Source organism: Melanerpes formicivorus, unplaced genomic scaffold (assembly GCF_026170545.1).
Source record: "Melanerpes formicivorus ecotype bairdi unplaced genomic scaffold, bMelFor1.0.p_v2 SCAF_72, whole genome shotgun sequence".
Lineage (NCBI taxonomy): Eukaryota > Metazoa > Chordata > Aves > Piciformes > Picidae > Melanerpes > Melanerpes formicivorus.
The window spans coordinates 2,598,083-2,624,294 of record NW_027142424.1 but is presented as its reverse complement, the minus strand read 5'-3'; the positions used below and the strand labels follow the sequence as shown (position 1 = coordinate 2,624,294).

Sequence of the window (26,212 nt, the reverse complement as noted above, 5' to 3'; positions counted from 1 at the left end):
TTGGGATGGGCTGTAGTTTGCCTTCCACAGAAAGCTTCTAGCCAATACCTGTACTGCAGAAACCTCACAGGTTTGGTTTGTGATGGCTACAAACTAGTGACTGCTCCTGAACTCAGATCTTGCTACATGGGGTGTGCAAAAGAACCAGGATATTGGAGGTATGTATTGTGCAGTGGGAGCATCCCTTATGCTTCAACAGACAACTGACACCATCACAAAAGGGAGAACTTTAATTTATAACAACAGGCTTTTCCAACAGTTAATGAATGGGAGTTAAGTATTTCTCTAGCATGCACCAGTACCTGCATCTGTCATGTATTAAATAACCTATGGAACTTCACCATAAAAGTGACTTTACATTACACAGAGTAGCTGTTTGGACTACTTCTAACTTTGAGAGTTGTAAATGAAGTATTTACCTTGACATTCCATTTCTGAAGAGCAACTGATGTATTTCCATTGATAAATACTTTCTGATACAGCAGCTGGCCTTGCAAGAGGACCTCTAAACATGCAGCTCTCCAAAGGTGGCACAGGGGCAGTGGTGGATGCTCCCTCTGCATGCTCTGTAGGTGGCATGTAGCTAGCTCCTCCCACTGCCACCAAGTAAATAGATGTGAAAATGTTAAGACATCTTTAATTTGTGTCTCTTCAAAGGTGCCTGGTAAGCTGCACAGATATTGCTTCTAAAAGATGTGTCTTTTCAGCTTTGCTTCTTGGAGAAGACAGTAAATTGTAGCTACAACATGCCACAGTTACTTTGCAGAAGGAAAAAAACCCAACCACTATTTTAAGTCATTCAGCTGCAGTTGCTGTTTGTCGCAATTTAAACAGTCCAAGACCTGACTTGTGGTAGTTTGCTGTGAGGAGCAAAAGCCAGATGGACAAAGGCAGACAGCATCAATTAACTGTGCTAAAGAACCTTGAAAACTCTGAGAGCAGTGCAACAGAAGTGCAAAAATACTAAAAAGAATAAAACATTCAAAACCAAAAATACTTTTAGGAATACAAATGTGTAATAATAATAAAAAAAGGTCTTTAAAGTTCTGCTGTTTTCAGCATCTGAGTGGCTTGGCTGTTGTGCAGTCAATGCTCTCTTGCAGCCCAGATCATAGCACAGAGCATGCTCTCTGTTTCTTCTGGCGCCTGGCCTTCCTCATGGCGTTCAGGGCGATGGTTGTTGCCTCTTTAAAGACATTTTCTATGTTTTCACGACACTTTGCTGAGCACTCCAGATAAATTTCTGCACTGATCTGCTGACAAGCTGCCTCACCCTGGAAAACACAAAAGGTAAGAAAATAAGTGAGCCCAGTGTATGAGGCAAGGTGAGATGGGAGAGAAAGGGAATTGTTTTGTACATCGTTGCATCATGAGGTCAGGAGGAAAGAAACTGCCTCTTAGTACTGGAGTGTAAGTGGCATTGGTAATAAGCTGAGGCAGTGTTCAATAAATTAGGTTGTTTTCCCTGATGATGATCTAGAGCCTGGCCTAACAGTTCAGTGCATTAAAGACTTTAAAATGTGGACTGCTGACAGTGTAAAAACATTCTCAGTATTCAATTCCCTTAAAAGAAATGCTGAGATAGATACTTAGTGAGGATATGATGTCTACATGGTCTTATTTTTTCAGGCCAGACCTTAACTATTACATGATGTCATCTGTAGTAATGGATGTCACATGCAAGAGCAGAATTGAGACCAGTATCTTGCCTTGGTTTGCTGGTGCACATGCAAGAACCTCAGCTTTTGCACTGGAGCATCCCAAGGGCCCAGTGTCCTCATATACACAAATGTGTGCCTGTGTCTCTCAAGCTCACCCAAATGCATGCAACACAAACAGACCAGACCCTAAACCATTTGCATGCAATCCTGGTTGTGTGAAATCACTACAGACACAATGGGGTGATTTCTTACTTTGCTTGTCATCCTTTTATTGTCACTGCAGAGTCAGCCCCCACTCTGGAATGCTTGTGAGCCTTGGGAGCGTGAATTCCAGGTCTGCAACCCACAGCTTATGAACTCTGCATTTATTCATTGTAAGCCCTGGAAGTGGGACCACTTGAGCACCCAGGCTTCTATAGGGGAATTTTTCTTCAGCATATTTTAAGTGAAGTTTGTTTCCTTCCAGTTGTTTGCAAGCTGCAGTGCTGGCAGATACTGTTCAGGTCCTCTGTGACTCAAGATGCCATCAACTGTAAAAGACTGAGGTAGTGTATATTTAAGAGCAGGAAAACCAGGTGGGAGGGCTCACATAGGAGACAGTTTGTAGATCATGTGGGCCTTTCAATTTAATTGCGTGAGGCCTCAGCAGACTCACCAAAAGTGTCTGTTGCCTGCCCTGAACCTCATGTCTGAGGGTGCTGAAGGGAATTAATGCAAATAAGGGCCAACCTGCAGCTGTTCACAAAGCCACAGGACAGGCACCTCATCCTGTGCCTGAGGGAGACAAGCTGAAAGTCCCAGCATGCTTTAGTGGTGATGCCGTTGCAATTCCTTCTCAGGCTGCTTAGAAAAAACAGTGATTCATCCAAGGGCTTGGTGCACTTAACCTTGTTCCCTAGGCTTTGTCTCCAACGGTTCGAAAGCTGAGATGAGAGGAGAAGGATGGCTTTGTAGTTAAAAAAAAGGGAAACCAGAGCAGAAATGTCTCTTGTGACATGGGACAAGCTGTTCCATCACTGACTTTCTCCTCTGCCTAGGACAGCCATGCTGGTGTTGTAACACTAGTTCTCAGTCTCACTGCTTCGTTATACTTAAATGGAAAGCATTTAAGAATATGTAGATTTTTTGGTAAGATTACTTGGGAGACTTCAAAGAAAGGTCTCCCATGTTAAGAGAGGCCTTGCAGATGTCTTTGCTGCTGTCCTTGAAATTACTTATTTTTAAATGGGGTTTGCAAAACACATTTTTTCCAGTACAGTCAGTATTTTCAATCCTGTAATGTGTATCCTACCACCTCCAGGCTTTATCACAATCCCGATCAAAGTGCCAGCAATGGGAACACTGTATGCTAATAAAAATTACAAAGGGAGTCCAACAAACTTGTTGAGGCTTACAAATTTCTATCAGTAATAACCTATCTGTGAAAGGAAACAAGAATGGGATCTAATGAGACCAGAAGGCATAGCCAGCAGTGTTCTGTCAGACAGCCCAAGACAGGCAAAATGCTCTTTCAGTGTCTCTGCTTCAGTAGGAAAAGTGGGTGGTGATTTGGCTACTTCCAAAAAGCACTTACAGAAAGCCCTGTTGACAATTTCTTTATCTGGGCACTATGATCACCCAATTTTGGAGTACCTGTGATTGTGCTCATGATGGACAATGCCACTGAAGTAAGTGTGCTTTGTCTCTTTCAAAGAGGAAACCGCTTTAAATGCAGCTGTGTTTACCTGGTTGTAAGTAATGGGCTCCTGCTTGGAAGCCTTGAGCTTGCGCAGCTGCTCTTTGTCTTTCCTCAGGTCTGTCTTGCAGCCAATCAGTACAACTGGGACGCCTCGGCAGAAGTGATTCACTTCAGGATACCACTGAGGGTACAAAACCAACAGTTTCACATCTGGCTTTTGAAAAACTTGGAAACCAAACCAGTAAAGCCAAGGAACAGAAACAGCATTTAATATATGCTTCAATTTCAGAGATTTGACAGGTGATAATCTAGTGGAAGAAGCCAAATAAGCACTATTTGCATTACAGAAGCATTTAGAAGTCCTACCCAAAGTTGGCTCTTTATAAAACCATAGCTGGCATTTGTCTCTATGCCAAAGCACCTATTTAACATCTATTTAAATGCAGGAGAGCTCCTCTAAAGTCATATTTAAGAGCAGAATTTTGATGGAGTCTTGCTTTGTTTTGCTGGTGCTATGTACCTCTGCGTTGGAGCACTACAGACAAGTGGCTGCTTACAGCTCTCCCCTCTAGTTAAATATGTGCATGATGGAAGCAGACTTGCATCTCAAATGCTTGTGTGCACTGGTGGTTGCTTCACATCACTACAGATAAAGCAGCAATCTCACTGCTGGTGTTCCATCTCTTTAGTGCTCCAAAGAGTCAGCCCCAGTTCTGAACACTGAAGAGCTGTGGAGAGGTGAGCTCCAGGTCTGAGGTCTGTGACCTGCAGCTCAGCACATGAGGAATGATCTGAGCATCTGCACACCCAGGGTACAGGACACTAAAAGCATCATCTTTTTTAGTCTGACACCCTGTCATGTATCAGGCATATATAATTCATTTAAAAGGCTGAAGCAATTATGGAAACCTCTTACCTTGGCTACTACGTTCTCAAAGCTAGTGGGGTTCATGACATCGTAACAAATCAACACAACATTTGTGTTCTGGTAAGAAAGTGGTCGCAGGCGATCGTAGTCCTCCTGCCCTGGAACACAGAGAATGCTTTGGATGAAAGAAAACTCTGTCCTTAACAAGCAGTATGATGGGAACACAAAGATATGCACCTGAGATGAAGAATAATGGTACCATAGTTACACAGACTGCACATTTTCCATACCTACCATCATAGAATTGTTCAGACTGGAAAAGACCTTTAAGATCATCGAGTCCAACCATTAACCTAATGCTACACCACCTACTATTTGTAAAATGTCTTCCCTTAAATGCAGAAGATTCTTCTTCACTGACAAAACTCATGTTTTAGCTTATAAAACACATCCTTGGCAAGTGTTAATAAAAAGCCTGCTCTGTCCACCTGCTAAGTACTCCGAAGCAGCTTTAATCCTCAACTACTGCTCACAAGTAAAATCAGCAAGAAGAATCTGACTACTGAATAAAACATTTGCAGTTTGACTGTGGCTCCATTCTCCCAAACATGTTTGCACATGTGATGCAGTGATGAGCAGGAACACTCTATTTGCTAGACACAATGCTGAAGTAAAAATCTTGGTGGCAACATTGCTTTTCCCAGCCCAGTGAGCTGAGAGGAAGCAGCGATGAGCACACCGTGCAGCACACACACGATCTTACAAGACATGAGCCAGGCTTAACTGCTCTTTGAAACAGGACTACACAGCAGATCTTGGGCATGCTGCTGGATTCTGGAAATGCAGGGGATTTGTCACGCTTCTGCTTAGGGATAGTCTAGCATGTGATCTGACAAAAGCAAGCTAATTTACTTCAGACCTGTGCTCTTCCCCCTGCTGTACATCTGACTTCACAGTAATCACCATTCAGGGGTCTGAAGGTGCCTTGCTTTGAGAAGCTAAATTCAATTACCAGGTATAGAATAGAATAGAATAGAATAGAATAGAATAGAATAGAATAGAATAGAATAGACCAGGTTGGAAGAGAGCTTCAAGATCATCGCGTCCAACCTATCACCCAACACCACCTAATCAACTAACCCATGTAACCAAGCACCCTGTCAAGTCTCCTCCTGAACACCTCCAGTGATGGTGACTCCACCACCTCCCCGGGCAGTCCATTCCAATGGGCAATCACTCTCTCTGTGTACACAAACTTCCTCCTGACCTCCAGCCTGAACCTCCCCTGGCGCATCCTGAGACTGTGTCCTCTTGTTCTGGTGCTGGCTGCCTGGGAGAAGAGACCAACCTCTGCCTGTTTACAACCCCCCTTCAGGTAGTTGTAGAGAGCAATAAGGTCACCCCTGAGTCTCCTCCTCTCCAGGCTAAGCAGCCCCAGCTCCCTCAGTCTCTCCTCATAGGGCTTGTGTTCCAAGCCCCTCACTAACTTTGTTGCTCAGGAGTAAAAAAAAAAAACAATCCTTCTCATTTGTGTTTTTTGTTTTCAGAGACTCAGAAAGGAAGAAACTGTGATTTCAGCAGCCTGCAGGAGATCTAGTTGCCACCTTCCTCTGGAATCAGGCACTTCTCTGTGATACCACAAATTTCCAAACCAAGAACTGGGAATTCCATTTCTTCCCATCATCACTACAATACACACACAGCCCAGAAACTGCTCTACGAGGGAGTCACACATCTAAATCTTTGTATTGATGTTTCAAATGAAGGGATGCTGAAAGTTTCTGTGTGCTTCAATTTGGTACCCTTACTCCTCCCCCAGCACCTGGCTCAGTCCCAAGTCACACTCATCACTAGCCAATATGCTTGTCTCTAGCTGCAGTATGAAGAACTACAGGTATCAGAAGGCAAATCATTTTGCAGTACTTTGCTCCCCTTCTTAAGTTAAATGATAGATCAAGTTACAGGTTATTACCAGGCAATCCCCACTGGGTAAGTCATTACTCAGTTTGCCCAAGATGTTTGTAAAGCAGGAGTCTTGGGTTTGGACCACTCTGCATTTGAGCTCCTGCAAGAGCAGCATGCTCCATGGGCAGTGTGCAGAACAAAGAAGGATTGATCCCTCAAGGTTTAATCCAGAAATAATAGACAACTGAGAAAATTCTGCATGTTGTATGAGCACTCAGAGCAAAGACTGTGCTGCTTAGCCCTTCTTATTCTCCCAAATCCACATACTTGTTTGCAACCAATTTACCATTTTGTTGCTGAGCTAATCCTCTAAATGCCTTAAACACATCAGGTGCCAATATTTTATTTTCCCCTAACTTCCTCTAATGTGACGTGCTGTGCATGATTTTCCCTGTTCAAGTTCACACATCTGAGCTTCTACCAATGTAGCCTGTAAAATCAAAAGGTTCTCCAAGTTATTGCTGGCAATTTGTGAGGCTGGCAGAACGACTGCCACCTTAGAAGAAACACATTTATTTGTTTGGAATGGGAACACAGAGATAAATTCATACTGTCTTGGCTGAGATCACAGCAGAGGTGTCTTCAGAAATGTGATAAATATGCTGTATTGGAAGTCCAAAACTATAGACATGCCCCAGCAAACTGCCCTTTCATCTTCCAAGCCTGCTGTGATGTTTTTTCTTTTAACAAATGGAGAAAATAAATGCATGAGAAAATGCTGCTGTGTGCACTGCAGCTTTGTATTTTAACTTCCACATCTGAATATTCTGCACTTGGAATTTCAAGTACCAAGCACAGAACAAGGTACAGAGCAGAGACCACAGTAGGAAGGCTAGATGGTAATTGCTTAACTTGTATTACAGTTGGGTGATTACAGTGCTCACTTGGAAGGAGAAGCAGCAATTTGAGATCTCAGATGCAGCTCTTCAGTTGCTGAAGACGTAACTGGACCTAGATCAAACTGTGTCTAAACATCGACATCTCTCTGACTGAAAACAATCCCTTTCACCCCCTGTCCTTAAGTGCTGCTGCAAGAGAAGGCCTGGGAGACTTCTTCTCTGTAAAGCTGCTCAGCCTGTGGTCAGAGCTAATTTGGCACAGATTAAGGGCTTCTACTACCAGAGTTTTAAAATGAAGGAACAGAGCTGAACCTAAGCAGTAACTGAATGTATATGAACAGTCCCTGAGTGTGCTTCCCCAAGCACAGGTAGCTTTTTTCTTGGCCCAGGTAACAAAAAGCATGTTGTGGAACAATTAGTTAAATATATGCCTATGTGTGACCACATCTGTGGCTCTGCTTTCCTCAGTTCATTGAAGCAACAGAGACCCTGTTTTGTTGTTTGCTTTATTAAAAACAACAACCTCCATCTGGCTGAATTCACCTAATTCTTCTCAAACATCACATTCTGCATGAACCCACATCACTGCAGTCAGGTCCTACAGGGGGGTGGAAACTCAGGTGGTGCTTGAGGACAAACAATGGAAGAAGTGAAACCACAGTTCTTGGTCTCACATTCACCTCTATCTGCTCTTCCTCACCCACCCCTTCACCAATTCACCACCAAAGAAGTGCTCACATGTGCACTGCTCAGTCCATAAAGGAGCTCAGCACCCACTGTAAATGGCAGAAGAGGAGAAATAATGCAGTCAAGACTTGCCAGCCTGGGAGTCTACCAGTACCTGCTGTCCTAACACACCACAGAGCTGTCCATCGGCACCAACCGGCAGTGCATGAGGAAGAAAGTCTGCTCCAGGCCAGCTGACCACTTCCTATGTATAGCCACATGTTGTCTGTAACCATGGAATCATTTTGGTTGAACCTTTAAGTCTTTTCACCGAGTCCAACCATTATCTGACTCTATCAAGTCTGGGCTAAACCATATCCCTTAGCACCACATCTCTTCAGCTTTTTAAACACCTGCAGAGATGGGGATTCGATCACCTCCTGAGGAGCCTCCTCCAGTGTCCACACTTGTGGGTAGGATTGACATGGAACTGTGTGATGGTGAGTCCTCACAGGCTCACAGAAACACACCCAGTTCTTGGATTTGTTATTCTGCAGACTCCATGGTAATCCCATGGTTACTGGCTTGCCAGGTATATTTTTTCACCATTCAGTTCCAAAAAATAAATAAATTGGGAAACAGACATTCTTGGCAGGAATAACACCAGCAGAAGAGGACACTTGAGGTGAAGGCACACTTCAGTTAAAAAGCTGAGGGTGGGGGGGACTGTTGCCTTCCTCAGGCACTCCATTTTGAAGTTATGAAGAAAATTATTCTTGCATATCCTGGCTTTTAAAATGTCTCTGAAGGCCTCAGACTGCTGTGCATCTGTCATTACAGACCTGAACAATGCCACTGGAGGCTTCGTGTGTGCTTCCTGCCAGTAAGAGTCAGTGCCCGCAATGATGAGGCATGACTTCCTCCCCAGCCTGCCTCAGCCCAGCACAGCTCTTTCTTTCCTTTGGTCTGAGAAAAGCCCTGTGCTGAACAGCAGCAGCAACTGAACCCCATGTCTGAACTGCAGCTAAAGCACCAATGCTGCTCCCTCAGTATGTTAAAAATGACAGAGTTAATTTACCCCTCAATGCCCTCACCTCCATGCAGCACAGCAAGAAAAGGAAACCTTTAATTGAGTAAGCAGCTGCAAAGCCTGTTTGCAGGCGAGACAAGTGATATTACAAAGCCTTCACACATTGCTTATGCATACCACCAACTTCCTGCAACAGCAAGAGGTGTCTCTGATGAGGAAGATAGAGTAGCATAGTACAAAATTCTCACCCAAAAAACTGTCAAATATATTTTAGACTTAACTTCATTTGCTACCAAAGTTCTTGTCAAGCAAAAAATAGCTTTTGTAGCTTGAAATATTTGATTCTCAGGCACTTTATTTGTGTCCTTCAGTAAGTAGGACAAGCTCAAAGTGTGAAGCTGCACAGGACTTGACAATACAAAGACTCCTAACTTCCAACAGCCCACAGAGCTGAACCTGTCCTTACCTTCCCATGATACTGAAGTTCATACAGCTCCACTGAGTACTGCTCTTAACAAGATCCTAAAAATACCAAAGCCCTTTCTGCAGTGGGTGCATCACAAAGATCCCATGACCCTTTTTGAAGAACAGCTTTGCTTTCTCCCCCCCCACACTGCTATGTGGCACTTAGCTGGAGCCATTCACCTCTGAAATGGTTTTACAACCTTTTGATCCCATTTAAATGAGTTTATGATAATCTGAATGGTTTGGGAGCCGTTCAGGCTGAGAAGCAAAACACAAATGCAAAGCTGCCTTAGGATTCTAGAGAAGAGCAAGACCAGCTCAAACACTTCAAGTAAGTTAGATGATTCATAAAACATGGCTGATATGCTGCACTGCTAACCCACTCTACTTCCAGTAGTAAGTTGTATGTTTAGACTCCTCTCTAAGCTGCAATGGCTGCTCTACACCCACTGCAAAAGCATCATCACCCATCTGACAGAGGAATTTAATGAGCTGCTGCTACATGATATGAGAGAAGCAAGTCAACACAGTGAGATACTGACTCCAAAAATGCATTTCCCATGCTGCATCCACACGGCAGAGGGACAGGAGCTCTCTCATCTACTGAACGGGATACTCCCTCTGTTCTCTTAACTGAAGTATTTGAATTCAGAGGACAGGACACAACTCTTAGTCCAACCCTTAAGAAACTCAGCATTAGTTTTGCACTATTAAAACCAGGATGAGATTAAAATAGGTGCTTGAGTGAGTTCTTCCTCTAGCATAACTTCCAGTTTCAGAAAGAGAATGAGAAGCTGCTTGAATTACAGAGTATGACACAGATCTGTAACATCAAACTATATAAGCAGCTTTCAAACAGAACTAAACCTTTTTCCCTCCCAAGCAAATGCCTTAACTAAGGTGGCAATATCCCCCCTTTCTTTGCACCCGATAATCTTGATGCAGTTGATGCAAAATGAAAGCAGTTTAACAGGAAGGGAGGAGACAAGTGTCAGCAGCCTCTAGCAACTTGCAGGCTGGTGGCCATGACACTGTTTTGGAAGGTAAGACATCTTGGCCTTCAAGATTTCCAGGTGAGAAGTGGAAAGCAATTGCTCTTTGATGGCAAAGAGCTCTGCCAACTAGACAACAATGGCATCTCCACTTACCAAAGTGTCTTATGTGACACAAAATAGGCCTCACTCTGCTCTTCAGTGGGCCAGTGCTTTGGCCCAAGACAGCATTCATAGCTGTGAACTAAGACTGAAGTTATGTGCCTGAACCAGAAAAACAGTGTAAACCAGGATAAACTCTTTAGCAGGGCCCATTGCAACAGGCCAAGGGGTGATAGTTTTAAACTAAAAGATGGGATATTTAGACTAAATTTTTTTACAGTAAGGGTCGTGAAACACTGGCACAAGTTGTCCAGAGTGGTGATAGATGCCCCATCCGTGGAACCATTCCAGGTTGGGTTGGACATGGCTCTGATCTAGGTGAATGTGTCCCTGCTCACTGCAGGGGCTTTGGACTAGATGACCTTGAAAGATCCTTTCTAACCCAAAACATTTGATGATTCTCTGATAAGACACCAACACTGAGTTCAGCAAACACTCTGTAGGCTGCTGGCAGCTGCAGGTCTTGCGCAGAGCTGAGCAAACTGCATGACGCAAGGTCCTGGGCACTTATATCAAGTTTGCAAGAGTTTTGTGCTGCAACACTGAACCTGCCCTACCTACTACCAATTCCAGCCTACATCCCTTAAAACCATATTAACAATTAGCACAGACCACACTTGGTTCTTATTTGTCTTGGGGTAAATTTGGAACAACTCCACAGTGCCGAACTGATCTACACTGAGCTGAAACAGAGTGCATGTCCATTTTAGGGCTCACTTAGGAATGCAGCTAGACAGCAGAGCCCAGGAACTTTGAGCAAATTGAACACAAACCATTTCACAGGTTTCTGAAATTAACCCAAACAAACTAACAGCATTTTCAAACCCCTTTTACTACGAGGGCCTTTTTATTCTGAACACAAACCAGTATTTTGCTCCTTCACTATTAGATCACACATGGCAGATTAAAATATTTGCCTGGTTGATTGCATTATGCTTTGCCACTGGGAACTGGGCTTTAATACCTCCAGATATGTTTGCTATTTGATGTAATTTTCTTAATAAACCATGTTGTTGAGATAATGAATGAGTCCATGGCTAGACCTGCCATTAGAGAGAGACTCTTTTTTTCTGGAAGGCACATTTATACATGCAACAGGTAACGGTTGTTTGGTTTGTTTGTACTTTAACAGCCTTAATTATGTTATTATATTAAGGTATGATAGTAGAAAGGCAATTTGAAAGCACATCCAGCTTTAAAGTCCTTGAGTATCAGTTTGGTTTAACACAGTAAAAGCTGCTGGAACAGAAATTGGGGCACGTTCACATAAGCAGCATTTGACACTGGTAAAAGCAGCTCCTGCTTATTTATTTGTTTGCAATTATGAAACTGGAGAGGCTGGCTTTGGGTTCAGCCCCAGGCCGATGGCCCAGCAGCCACACAGAAGTGTCCTCTGACAGCCAGATGCTGCTGGGATTGGAAAAAAATAGAAAGCTTGATATGACAATGGAAAGGACGATGTGAAAACCCCTTACCTGCGGTGTCGTACAGATTCAGGGTGACCTCCTTTTTGCCCACCGTAACGCTGGTTGTGTATTTCTCGAAGACAGAGGGAGCGTATTGCTGTAAAGGGAGGAGAAGCAGCTCTAGGCAGGGATCAGCAGCTCGCAGCCAGCACAGGCCGCTCTGCCCGGCGCTCCCCAGCCCCTTCGCGCCCCTGCCAGACCAGGCCCGACGGCGGCCGAGCCTGCTCACCTCGGGGAAGGATCCCTTGGCGTACACCATCAGCAGCGACGTCTTCCCGCAGCCGCCGTCCCCTACTATCACGACCTTCACCTCCTTTTTACCCGACGGGGCGGCCCCGCTGCCTCGGGAGTCCCCCGCCGCGCCCACGGGCACGGCCCCGTTGGCCGCCTCCATGGATGGGCGCGGAGCAGGGCTTCGGGCCGGGCAGGGAGCAGCGCTGCCGGGACGCAGCTCCCCCATCAGCCGCTTTGGGGCGCCCCGGGGCGGGCAGGCACCGCCCGCGCCCCGCCGGGGATTGGCCGCGCCGCGGGCGCCGGCGCCTCAGGTGTCTTAGGGCCCCGCCCGGGGCCGCGCTGCCGCCTCGCCCCGGGGCGGCCGAGGGTGTCTGTTCGCGGGGTCGCTCGGCCTCTCGGTGGTCTGGAGCCCCTCTGGTACTGTCTCCTCATGGGTGTGCGGCTGCCCAGGTCCACCCGCGGCCCTCCGGCACTGAGGTGAATACACCCGTGGGACATCCTCTGGCCTTCTTCCCCAGGACCCAGAGGGGCTGCTCACCCCTGCCCTCCCGCTGAGCCCCGAGGGCTCCATCGGCCTGGACGCTGTCCCGTCTGTATCGACCGGCCATATTACCCATGCTTGGCTGCTCATCCCTGCCTTGAGGCCGTGGCAGCAGCGTTCTCGCCTTTTAAGTCCACATTTTGTCCTCTTTGGACCTCGGGTGCCATGTTGGTTTGCCCCAGGTCCGGCTGAGAGCATGTCTTCCAGCCCAACCTCAATGTCTACAGCTGCAGATCCCAGTCCCACAGGGATGAGTGTGCAGCGAGTGCGATGCCAGTTCTAGTGGGGGGAGGCAGAGATCCCCTGAGGTACCCCTAAAATACGTTGTCAGCACTGGGAGTGGTGGGCACTTGATGCTTGTTTTGTGCTGTATGTATTGCTTGAGTAGGAACCAAGAGCTCTGCTCGTGGCTTACTCACCCCGTCCCAGCCATCTAAGGTGAGCTGTGATGAAAATAAACCAGAATTTTATGTTTTGATTGCAGGGATGTGGTGGCCCCAAGCACTCACCTGGCATCGTTTTGTAACATGGAAGACAGAGGATCACAACAGCTGGATATGTTTGGCTTTGACACACAGGGCAGAGGAAGGTTGCTGTGTTCACGACAGGTTTGCTCAGGTACCTATCTACCACCTTTCTGCACAAAAATCCGCCATTTCTTTCCTAACAGGGATTATCAGTGTGCTCCATCTCCAACGAACCCCATCAGTTCTTCAGAAATCAAAACTGACTCCAAAATTTTTGAAATACTACTTGTGAGAATAGGAAAAAAAAACCAAACCCAAACAAAACCAACCCCAAGGGCATGCTTGAGGGTAGCCAGATCATTTAATTCAACTAAAAAATAAAAAGGCAACTCAAACAGGGCTTTTGCATTTTCTCTTGCACGGTTTTGTCACTAGATGGCCTTCCAGACCTAATGAAAACACAACTGCGCTCTGCATCCCTGTCAAGGAAGAGACTGCTTTGTGCAGAGGGCAAACAAAAAAGCTAGCAAAGGGTCTTTCGGTGATAGGGAGGGATGTGTAAATAACCAACAAAGTGTATAGTCACGCTAATAATGCATCCAAAGTCACACTTATTTAAAGTTAACCATTTTACTGAGGATAAAAGTTGATGCAAGCATGTAGAATACACAAGCTGTCAAAAAGATGCTTTATTAATCACAATCTTACATGTCTTATCTGGAACACAGCTTGCACATCTGTGGCTCGAGAGTAAGTGTAGAGATCTATAGTGAGTGTAACAAAATCAAGACTGTAATGGGGTATGGTGAATGTCTATGTTCTGATCTGGTTATCAATTTCTTGCTTTGTGATTGGCAAGGAAAATAATAGGATGAAGCGAAAATTTGACTAGGAAAACTGCTGGAAATTTAGGATTTTCAAAAGATGCTTTGACACTTTTGATGGTATTGATGAGTGAATCAGGTTAGTTGTGAGGGCACCCAAAAAGGACTCGCCAATAGGTTTAATACTGAGGCTATAACTTTTTTACAATACAGGGTGATGAAGTAAGTTGATATTCCCATTTCTTCAAATACCAAACCTGAGGAAAAGTGCTTGCAGCCTCCTGGGCAGATCTGGTGTGATGGAAGATTTGTTAGGAATTGGCACAGGCTGCCCGAGGATGTGGTGGAGTCACTGTCCCTGCAGGTGTCCAGGATATGTGTGGACATGGCAGTTCAGGGTAATGTTTAATGGCCATGGTGGTCTTAGGTTGACAGTTAGATTTGATCCTAGAGGTCTTTTCCAACCAACACAATTCTATGACTCTATAAAGACCTCAAGGCATATCCTCAACCTGACCTCCGAAGGTAAACACCAACATACTGTGCTGCCTCTTGGGATGTGCTTGAAGTCAAACTGAGATTTAATAGTATTAAAAGCCCTTGAGTTTTCTGACTACAGAGTCAAATATGGGGAAGGCAGCATAATTATAAACATTTCTGCTCACAAAATGCTGGTTTAATAGATAAACAGATTTGACAAAGTATTGTGGTTAGCTGTGTTCTTCTGTTTGGAGGAACTGTGAATACTGTAGAAGTTTTAAGTTTCTAATCAGCTAATCTCTATGACAGTGCATACCCTGAGGCTTACAAGCATGGCCTGCAGTAATATCTCTAATGGAAAATCCAACTATTGTAGTTAATCAGCAAGGTCTCAGACTTCCTTGTAGCCACAACTGCAGTGAGGAGTAACACCACACGCCATCTGCTGTATACTCCTATTTTTAGTTTATATGGTAATACAAACTAGACAAGAATGGGGACTTGTTCTTCCTAAATGTCTTTAGAACCACATTTTTGTAATACACTGACGAATTTTCTTCTTGAGAATACAGACCCCAGCTTTACAAAACTTGAACAGAAACTTAACAATAAGAACAAGTGGCCCCATTTATGTCAAAGGAAGTATTCAGAAACTTAGTTAGGAATGTGCATATTTATTACCAGTGATATTATTTGTGTTTGCAGCAATGAATCCTCTCTACAACATGTACATATAGAGCAAGAGACAACACCCTGGAGAGTTTGCAATAGGAAAGGCAGACCCTAAAGAATAGGACTTACCATGTAAGTAGAGTGAATTTCCAATACATTTCAGATGTAACACGAGGGCAACAATTGTTTATGCTGTGCACAGACCATCAGTGAGGAGCAATCTGTGCCCCACAGAATTTAGTGTGAACTAACAGGGAAGGGCAGGGAACAGGGAACTGCAATGCAGAAGAGCTTGCTCACACAAAGAAGTTATTGGAGAGAGGCCTGTGACAAAGCTAGATATGTACTCAAGGTAATTAAGTTTATTACAGCACAACTACACAATTATCTTTCATGGTGGTGTTTTTGCTCACAAACCCAGGCCTCTTTCGATCCACACACAACCCTGCAAACACCTCTTTTCAAAATCAAAGCTCCCTCTCCTTGACTTTCAGCTGCTTCTCAGTATCCATTTCTGTAGTGTTTCTTGCTGTTTCTCTTGCACATGCAGAGCTCCACCATCTGGTCCTCATGGCATGATATTTTACACACACGCCCCCACCCTGAAAAATCCCTTGGGCCACATGATTCACCATCTATTCAGACCTTGCCATGTGCCTGTTTTTTGTGTAGTAGCCCCTACTGATGTAAATCCCTTGTTTCATAAGGGCTCTCAATTGCTTTTTTCACTGAAGGCAAGGTGGCTGTGACACCTGCCAGTTTCTAAAACATTTAACCCAGCCTAGAACATTATTGCATTGTTGTTTGGCTGAGTAGGAACTATATATTTTTTCCCCATTGGGAAAAGTATTAACTTTCTAGACTATTAAGTAATGTGGAAAAATTATATTCCAATAAGAAAATTTCCTCTCTGCCTTTTCATGCCTTAGGAATACAGTTCCTGTTTCATTTGGCTTAAGTAGCCCAGGTACTAAATCAGTGCAGAAATCTTTCAAGAAACTCTACATCAAACCTGTCCAAATGCTACCAAAGAGTGTAGAGGGCTATGAAAGAAAACAGGACAGCAGTCTGCAACAGGAGGTGTTAGCTGAATTGGACACACAGCTCAGCAAAATCAGGCAGCAAATATTCAGGCACTTTGATGTAATCTGGACAGATTTTGTTCATAAACCACACACGGACTGCTACCTAGAGAGCAGCAGTTTGGGGAGCACCTACTGATTCTTGGGGTGTTTTCTCTGGTATGCTATAAATCAGGGGTGCCAACTACATGGGCCAAACTGGTCTACCTGATGTGTGCATGGTCAGCCTGCCATGTTTTGTATCTCACCTTTCATTAGAAAATGAGTCCTTGGCTTTGCATTAGTGAGGGGGAAACCCCCTCGACTCTACAAACGTAACGAGTGTGTAAATCAAGGTGGTAACGCCTCAGCCCGATACAATAGATGCTACTGGGCAGTTTCAAATTTCTCTTCCTCGCTGAAATGTGAGATCTGAAGCCAATTTCTGTTGCAAAAACTGGATAGTAACACAAGGTTAAGATCATCCTATGCTTTTCTGGGACATCAAACACAATGACTGATTTCTACAAAGCATGAAATGAACAAGCAAGTGTCTGCCAACACCACCATAACTCTGCCCCCGCAGATCTGGGCCCTGTGTGTGTCTCCCAGATGTGCTGGCACAGCTTCACCGAGTGGGGAGGCATTTGTCAGCACAGGCTGGCAGAGCTATTGCAGTTATGTTGGATCTCATCCTCTACCTCTGTGCTGAGAAGTGAAGCTGGAGATTCACTGGAGAGTGAGGGATTTGCAATGCCTTGTTTCAGGCAATATCTGCAGGTTGTGTTTGCGTTGGTAGCTGTGGTTGGTTTTACCATGGGAACAGCCAGAAACAGTGGGTTCAGGAGGGATGCACAGGCTCACTTGTGGCTGAGTGAGAGCACAAGGCTATGCTACAGAGCTGTACAAAAGAAATCAGCATCAGGTGCTTTTCTGGATCCAGACCTGCAGCAGAGGATAAATCCCATCAGGAAGTAATTTTGGGAAACATAGGGAAAATAGCTTTCCATGCAACATAATGCATTTTTACTTGGTATCCAGCCCATCTCTTTAGTACACACCCCTCAAATCCCTCTGGTTTATGCATTTTTGCATTTTCATTAACCAACACTCCAGCTGACCCAGCAAGCACTGAGATGTTATTTCTTTCAAAATCAGAGCACTCTCTGCAGTATGTGCTTTCTTCAGATTGCTTTTCCCTTCTTCTCCCATTCCCAAAGTATGTAATTCCTGGTAGAGGTTTTCATTTGATATACCTGCTGCTTTAGAGACAAGGAATAACTGGCATCAATAAGGTTGCATGTTAATTAGGATGGTTACAGCCCGAGAGTAGGAGTTGCAATCAGCTTCTTTATCCCACAGCAGGGACAAGCATAGAGTAGTTGAGTTCACTGATGATGGCCAAATCTAGCTTACTCCTCAAAAGCGGGTTAGTAGATTCCACTAAACCTGAAATGTGCTTTTTTTGTCAGGCTTTTAAGAAGCTCAAATTGCTCAATATGCTTTTCACTCTATGAGATACAACACAGTCTGAACAAACACGTGTTTTTCAGAGCCATTAGAAGACCCAGGCTTTGATCCACACCTCATTGCTGCATTGGCTGTGCAAAAGCTGTCACTCTTGCACCTGGCCCAGGCAGGAAGCTCTCAAACATTTTGGACAAGAATGTGGGGAAATTGGGAATATTCATAGGAGGAGAAAGAGAGGTGGCAAAGTAGGCTGCAAGAGAAAGGAGTGTGGATGAGACAGAGGCAGGCTTTTGGTGTGTAATGTATGGCACCAACATTAAAGGGCAGCTAATGCGTGAAGTTTGCATCCTCTCCTCTGGTGTTTCTGCATACTTCCTACAGGAAGGCAGCAACTGCAGACTGAAGAGGTGATAAAATCCTCTGTTTATATCCCTACGGGAGACACCATCATTTCTGCCTTGTTTTCAAGTACTAGCAGGAAGCACTTGCTCTGTCATCTGGCTGGGAAGAAGCTCATACATGGGGATAGAGGTTTGGAAGAGCCAGAGCATTGCTAGACAAAGGACGGGCCCAAACTGAGTTTCTCTCAGAGCTGTGAGTAGTCATTAACCCAGCCAAAGCAAACCCTGCAAAGAAAAGAGAGCAGGCTAATCAATAACTTGAGGTGCTGGAAATAAACCCAGTTGTAATTGTGTCATGTTTGCTTTAGAACTGCTAGTTTTGGTCTGTGCCATACTTGTATGAGCTGGACAGGTTGACAGTGCAGAGTGGCCTGGCTGGAGGTCCTTGCTAGGAGCCACTGGGGCAGGTCAGGAAGGTGTTTGAGCAGTCGTGGTGGTGTGGCGCACATAGTCACGTAGAGGGCAGCAACCTGCCAGCACTGCTCCAGCCCGCAGGTCATGGCCAGACGTGGACTGGCACACTGCCCTGCATGAGCCCCACACCACTGTCCTTGATGGCACGTTTCCTGTGCGTTTCTCCCTTCCTACACACATTTCACCCTTCCTGACTCCCATCAAAACAACAGGCATGCTGTCAAGTTCCAGGTTGCTTACTGGGATTAACACAGTAGCTCTGATTTCTTAAGGTGGGGATATTTCCTGGTTAGAGCCATTCCAACTAAACTGCCATCTCCTAATGCTAAAAATGGCCCTGTGTGAAAGGCAGATGAAGCTACTTTTCAACTGTCAGGACTTTCAATGATCTTAGAACTCTAACAATAGTATAGACAGAGCCTGTTCAAAGACACATGACTCAAGGCAAATGGAAGAATGAAGCAAATATAGCTTCCCTCTGAATCAGGCATCTTGGACAAAAACCTTCCAAGTCCAAAACACATTTGGCAGTGTATTTATCACGTTCTTTATTGGCTTGAAATACAAACACACACACTGATCCCAGAGCAAATCCTTCCACTGTAGACCTGGATAGGCACCTCTATCTTCCTTTTGGGACTCAATTTTGGACTTGAGAAAAGTGTTTTCAGCCAACAGGCCTCCAAGCAAGCCAGGGCTGGCCAGACAGGGCAACAGCTGCAGGAGCTTGAATTCCTTTCCCCACCCTCCTGCACAAATGTGCCCCTCAATCCCTTGTCTGCTGGAGCCAGGGAGAGGGACACAGAGCTCCTGCACTCCCCAGCCAGCTCCACTGGCATTTCCTATCCCACAGCCAATTGCATGTTAGGTGCTGAGACCATGAGGTTATCTTTTCATGTGGGCAGCAGAGCAGCAGTGGAACCAGAATCTCTTTTGGTCATGACACTGCCACAGATGTTTGTGACACTTTTTTATCCTCCCTTATGCAACCTGTCAGGCATTTGTGATAATTTACGGGCACTGGAACCATTTCCTGCATGCCTCTAGCAGCAAGTATTCCTGGACTGCTGGCAGGCATTGTGTAGGGAAAAGGAAAAACAACGTGCAGGGGAAAGACTCAGGAAGTTCTCCATCAGCAACTCCCAGAAGGAGGAGAAAAGCAGTGACATCGTTGTGATTTTGTGGAAACTAACTTAAGAATTAGCCATCCATTCTATGATTAGCGATGGCCTGCCCTCTAAGGGTTAAAACAAGGTGTCTGAAAAAGGCATTTTAATTTAAGACTTACCTGGAAGAAACAAAAGAAAACCAAATAAAGCCAGTATGAAACTAAATAAGAAACTAGGCAAAGATAAGAACAGAGCTTGCAGGAATCAAGCCCTAACAAAAGGCTGGGGCTAAGCAGCAAGAAAACCACAAATGGCAGGGATTGGAATGTAAAACCTACAGTTCACTGCCAAACATGAAAGATGCTGTTGTATTCCACACCTCCTCTTCTTGGGTGCAGCTGTCTCCACAAGGTGAAGGGCAGTAATGAATCAAGCTCCTTCCCTCTCTTCCTGTATTTTCCATTCAGTTATTTGCAGGCTGCATGAGTTCTGCTTTATTTCCCCTCTCCATATGCCGCACTCTGCTCCTGGGGTTTTTTTATTCTGAACTGTGCATTTGGCCTCTCTCCCATTTCTTTCTCCTCAGTGTGTGCCCCCTGCTCTGCTAAGATCTGCTGTCTTTGTAACCTCTGCTGTGCACATATGCTGGCTCTCCCTCTCCATTCCCCCCTGCCACCCTGTTTCTGGGCCATCAAGTGTCCCTTCGCTTTGCTCCAGCGTTTTTGCCAGGGGGCCCAGCAGTGAGCCAGAAAAGGCACAGTTTTGTTATGGCCACTGCTCCCGTTTTCACGCTGCCAGCTCCTCTCCACCGATCAAGGGGAACCCATGTTGCTCCCATGGTACAGCTGATTGGTAGGAAGGCAAAGATGGCTCTGCAGCTGCTTAGCAACTGGGAGCTGCTGTTATGCGGCAGTGTAGACAGGCAATGGATAGCACAGCATTTGCTAATTCTGCCTGTTCTGGCCCACTCATCTGAAACCTGCGGCTTAGTGGACCAGATGGGGCACTCCCAACTGTCCTGTCAAAAAATAAATCAAGATGGGGACCCTTAACTGCAGATTTGAGAGCGATGGCCGCAGTGTCAAGGGCAAAATGGTCTTGGTTTCATGCAGTGCATTCTTTCCATCACACCAGTTAGAAAAAAACTGCTCCCATTTGTAAGCTAAACTCATTCCACCTGATCTTTGTTACTGCTTTTCTATCTGCAACATTTTACACTTCATCATTCATAACCAGAATGTTCCCTGTGTGGTGCTGCATTTGTTAAATAGGCTCACAGGTCTCCAGCTGCCATCACATCTAGATTGTTTAATGATAGGTGTCCAGATACACAAGTATTTTAATGCAGAAATGTCTTTTTAGATTCCTTATCTGTACCTTTCATTTCCTTCTGATGCAAAAGCCGAGTGGCCACATTCTTTAAATGCTACATTCTTTTCCTTCTTGGTTTTCTTTTTTTTTTTTTTTTTTTTGGTAAAACTGTACTCTTTGGGCCCTGAAGCCCTGAACTGTTTAGTAATTTGATGGCTTTAGAATGTTGATTAGAATTGCCAACCTCCTGGATTTATTTCATCATTGTTATAATCCTGGAAGTATTCTAAAATACAACCATTTGTACCTTCTGATGGGCTCACAGTTTCAATAGCAGCTGTAGTTCAGTAGGCAAGAAGCAACACAAAACCTTCTGCAAGTGAGGTGCTGAAACAGCTTCTTTATAGCTCAGGAATGATTAGATCTCTGAAAGCACTCACTACCCATCTCACAGAGGTGGCTTTATCACAATACTAGCAGAAATTAAATGAACAGATACAGTTTAGAAAGAAACCAAAACACCCAGCCCTGGCAAATATCCAACATGTCCATCAAAACTTGTATGGATCTTAAACAAAGCAAATGTTTGTTCCTCCACTGGGTATCACCACACTTCTCTTTGCACTCAGGCAGCCCAACAATACAGTGCACTCACAATTCCCTGTCATAGTTCAATGCTTCCATCCCATGCATCTTCAGAGCACACAGGTGAAATCTGTCAGGAGGTTGCTTATTTTGGCTGAGAAATTTCCTAGAGAGATTATCTGCTGTTTTAGGAAGAAATAAAAAACTTCATGGCAAAAAAAAATGACCAGGCAAGTACTTGTCCATATTCCTACTCAATATTCCTTTGATATTCTTAGCCTGGCTTCCTAAAAATAAAACAGTCTAACGTGACTGTGTTGTTCTATGTCATTTTTTCCTCTCCTTCCTCCAATCCCATTCAAATTTGGCACTGGATAAAAAGTCCCAAACATCTTGAACAAACAGCTGAGTATGTAGCAGAGGCACCATCGTGATGCTGGGGAAAGGCAGGCAGAACTCAGCCCTTGCCTGCACCAAGGGGCAGCACTGCTGCCTGGCTGGGCCCTGTGGAGCTCCCAAACAGCACATTAACCCTTGCTCAGCTGTACAGGGCAAGCAAGACTGGGAGAGATGGAAGATTTGTCAGGGTCCCTTTATAGACACAGGTCCATGGGAGACAAAAGCTTTCTGAGCTTTGCTACTGAGAAACTGTTCTAAGAAATTCAGTGGTAAATGGTAGTAGCACTAGTAGGAATGGCTCCAAAGGGGCTGGTGTGCCCTACTTCAACCCCTGTGAAGTATTGATGTGATTATGAGTAGAACGCAAGAGTAAAAAAGCACAAGGAAATGGATTAGAATCCATCCCACAGTAAGGTCTCAAAATGCAATTGTAACCTAAACTACTTGTCTTTCTTCTGTGGGTCCTGCAACTACCTATTTCGGGCCCTGCATTACTTAATGGCTACATTACAAACACCAGAGCAGGCAAATGCTGCAGCATGCCTTCTGGCTCCCTTCCAGCTCCTAAACAGGGCTTCCTTCCCATGAAACTGGGGTGTGGTAAGAGGATGGTGTACATCTAGACCTCCTCCTGACACAATATTGACATGGCTGAAGTGTACCCACACCCAGAACCAGGAACCTCCTACAGTGAAGACAGAAGCAGTTGTTTATCTGGAATAAAATACAAAATCATTACCAATCAAGTTTGTAGGTGACACATAACAGCAGCAGAAGGGGGTATAGAACAAAAAAAACACCACTGCAAGCAACGATACTGTCTAAGGATTTGTCCTTTTCAAGAGGGCCGAGTGTAAAGCCCTATGTGCAGAACAAAGAGCACAAACCTACAGTATGAGGATGCCATCTCAAGAAGGAGAAAATCTGAGAGTATTTTAGGAGCTGTGCTGGGAAACCAGCTGAATGTGGGCTGGTGTAATCCCTGGATGCCTCACAGAGACAGCTCAGCCAGGAGGGCTGTTGGCATGGATGTGATCACCGCTGATCACTGTTCCCTTCTTCTCTCATCAAAATGGTGAAAAACTGGAGTGTTCACAGGGAACCACAACAGGAATGATTAAGGAATTAGTGAAGATGGACCCGAGGGGGAGCTCTGCTAGTCTGCAGGAGTGTTAAATGCTTGGTTGATCAGCCTGTGCACAGCTACTCCTCCATCAAGCAGACTGAGAAACAGCAACAGCAACATCCAGAAACTGAAAGCAGAAACTAGACAAGTTTAAAAAGGTATTTTGATTTCTAGTCTGTCAGGTAGATTTTGATGCAAACAACTGACTTAACTCTTTATTTTACTCTCTGTCACAGCCCATTTTAAAATGACAATCTCATGCTTGTCTAAGGTGCAGGTATGCTGTAGCTAAATTCTTTCCACTGAGAAAAAACAGCAAATGCACAAAAATCTTATGACCTGCATAATGGAGGAAGTTCAACCAGATGAACCTAGAGCTCCTTTGTCCTTTGTAATCTATTATTCGAGTTTCCTTGCACAAGCAGTAAATTGTGACATGAAAACCTTCCAAGATAAAGGATTCTGTGTACAAGCCAGTCTAACACAAAATGTTGTAAGCAGTCATGATCATTGGCAAAACAGCTGCATATTTTTTATTTCATTGTGCTCCCCAATCTAATTTACTCTTGTTACAACACCTTGCCAAAGAAATTAAATCGACTCTTATTGATAACAGACAGTGAAATACTTAGCATAAGAGTTTTCCTCTCAGCAATGCAGGGGAGGGACACTGTGGGCAAGAATAAGCCCCTTTGCTTTAAGAATGTTCACAGAGTCACTACAAGCTGTTCAAATAAAATAACATAAAAAAACAATCACCAACTGGTTTGACTTCACCCCCCTAGCCCCCCCCACCTTTCACCTGAAAGATCTCTCTCTAAAGATTGCACACAGCAAACCAGGGTCAGTCTAACTCAAGTATGAAAGTCTGGTTTGACCTTTCTGGGATTTAAACACGCTGTACCAGAACATTTAGCTTTTCAGATACGAGGTTCAGCCATGAAACCACCCACTCTGAGAGCACAACCGGTCTCAACCGCCTTGGTGACTTTTAAACTACAACGAGCATTACAGTCATTTAGAAACTCTTTAAAATGGAAAGAAACGTTCAGCTCAGACTTACAAAAACAATTTCCAGAAGAGCTGAGGACCCCCCCAATTCACAGGGTCCACATGGCGGGCTCGCTGTACAACGCCTGCTGCCCCAGCAATTTCTGGCCCTGGTTTGCACGTACGCAGAGCCAGGCACACGCGCTAGGACCTCTCCCAGCTGGAGCAGTTCATGGATTCTACCATCGGGAACGGCTGTCCTGAACAATGATTAATTGCAGATGAAGATCACAGTCCTGGAAAAATGCGCAGAGAGGTGCAAGTACAGACAAAGCTGCCTAAGCTCCCAGTATTATGGTCTGCCTGAATAGTTTCAAAGCCTGTGTTAGGCAGAGCTAGTCTGCTTCAGGGTTAAACAGACTAATGCTAAGGTTTAAATGCAGGTATTACTAATATGCAAGTATCTATTGAAACATAAATATAAAATCCCAGGGAAATTTAACAGCCAATGTTGTTTAAATCTTCTTTTTTTTATAACCACTTCACATGCTGACTTAACTCATTATGATGCAAGCTGCAGAAACGTTTTCATTGCAGTTTAACAAAAAACCTCTGCAAAACTAGGAACAGACCTACATCGTACTTTGATCTCCGCGTCGCCTGCTTCGGCCATTTCCAGGAAGCTAAAACGCTTTTCACCTCCATTGAGAAACAGCAGAGGAGCGTTTTAATGCTGTTTAGCTAAGAATAACGTCACCATTTCTTCCAAGTTTACTAGCAGATTATTGTTTGAAGCCATTGTAAACCAGGAGGGCTGTTGCAGTACTGGCAGGAGCAAGGGCCAGGCGTTTCAAAACGATCTGGCCGGACAAGGCGTCTCACAGGGACCGAGGTTCTGTCAATGGCTCCAAGTGCCGCAGCCCTGAGAGCAAGGCGCAGAGGAAGCGTCGTGAAGGCAGCCTGGCACTGCGGATACATTGTGGCTTGGTTTTTTTTTCCTTCCCCTCCATGGAAACGTGTTATGTTTTGTGCGGACGGTTTGTCGCTTGTTCTTGACAGAGCCTGACCCGGTGAGGACCGAGGCGGGTATCGAGATGAGCATATGCCCTCGCGTCGTTGCGAAAGGCGCACGCTGCGGTGCCTCCTTCGCGGCAGCACCCTGCTCCCTCGCAGGAAAACACCCCTGAACCTCGGCACATACCACAGCACAGGTTTTACGAACCATCGGTGCGGCTGGTTCTGAGCCGCAGGAACTGGCGGGCAGGGCGCACCCAGCCCGGCACATGCCGCTCCCGCGGGCAGCCTCTGCCAAGCAGCCACTTACCTTCTCCCTCCCACAGGGTCCGCAGGACGGTCCTGCTCTAGCCTTAATCAGGGAGGCCACCTCTCTACCAAGTGTTTGCTTTTCCTCCCTGACCTGCCCTCTGAAGTGGTTGCTCAAGACAGACTTTCCTAGCTCACCTAATTTGGGTCTGCAATGGAGCACAAGGTGCAACTCCCCGCAGAGAACAGCGAGGCTTGTGAAGCTCCGAAATAACCCCCACGCCTCCACCCAAAGCAAGATGCAGAAAAAAAATTGCTTGGGGAAAAAAAAAAAACAACCAACCACACACAACACTAAAAAAAGAAAATAATAATAAAAAAGGAGGCACATATAACACCTCGGACGGCCATGGCGGCTCGCACTGCAGCACGGCAACCGGCTCCGCGCCAGCCCAGCCCTAGCTGCGGGCCCAGCGAGCTGGGAGCTGCAAGGCCGGGCCGGCCCAGGCCGTCCCATCCTACTCGAGCTGCAGGCAGGAGGAGGCAGGGCAGCAGCTGCCCCAACAGAGCGGCAGGGCGATGGCGGAGGGGGGAAAGCCCAGGAGGGGCAAGAGAAGGAAAACAACAAAGAGCCATGTGACGAGCGGCGGGGAGCGGCGGTCGCGCTCCCCCCGGCGCGTTGGCGGGGAGCCTGGCGACGCCGCCCTGTTCCTCCTTGCAGCTCATTTGCCTGGCTTTACCCCTTCATCCCCCACCACTGCATGGCCTTTTTTTTTCCTTCTCCTCTCCTTTTTTTTTTTTTTTTTTTTTTTTTTTTTTTTCCAAGACGGAGGGGCATGGGGGGAGGGGGAGAGCTGTTGTTTGTTCCTCTTTTTCCCTCTCTGCATTAGGCTACTTTCATCTTTTAGTATTTATGAAAGCAAGCCAGAGAGAACTGCGGCGGGGGGAAGGGAAGCAAGAGAGGGGCGGGCGGCGTTATTTATAGGCACCCAGGGCTTCGCTTGCATTATACGAGCTGCCTTTGTCCTCTCCGCTTGGCCTCCTCCACACTCCCCCCCGTCCCCCCCCCTCGT

The 26,212-nt window shown here is 45.4% G+C and overlaps 1 protein-coding gene and 1 long non-coding RNA gene across 3 annotated transcripts; one reads left to right on the top strand and one right to left on the bottom strand.

Moving 5' to 3' along the window:
- Positions 1–214: 214 nt before the first annotated feature.
- Positions 215–26,211, bottom strand: RHOF (ras homolog family member F, filopodia associated). Of its 2 annotated transcripts, XR_010990467.1 has the most exons (7): positions 23,950–26,211; positions 12,022–13,010; positions 11,802–11,889; positions 4,256–4,365; positions 3,386–3,520; positions 1,914–2,201; positions 1,187–1,274 (listed from the first exon to the last, which is right to left on the bottom strand). XR_010990467.1 is itself a non-coding variant. In XM_068163456.1 (6 exons), exons 2-6 carry the CDS (start codon positions 12,250–12,252, stop codon positions 1,110–1,112), a joined length of 729 nt encoding a protein of 242 aa, XP_068019557.1. In that variant the 5' UTR covers positions 12,253–13,010; positions 23,950–26,208; the 3' UTR covers positions 215–1,109. The 2 variants fall into 2 exon arrangements, 1 of the variants encoding a protein (XP_068019557.1); XM_068163456.1 differs by lacking the exon at positions 1,914–2,201 and having other exon boundaries at positions 215–1,274; positions 23,950–26,208.
- On the top strand, positions 12,301–15,218 carry LOC137453843 (uncharacterized). The gene is made up of 3 exons (XR_010990468.1): positions 12,301–12,503; positions 13,052–13,185; positions 15,044–15,218. It is a non-coding gene; the product is annotated as an uncharacterized lncRNA (long non-coding RNA).
- Position 26,212: the final 1 nt, after the last annotated feature.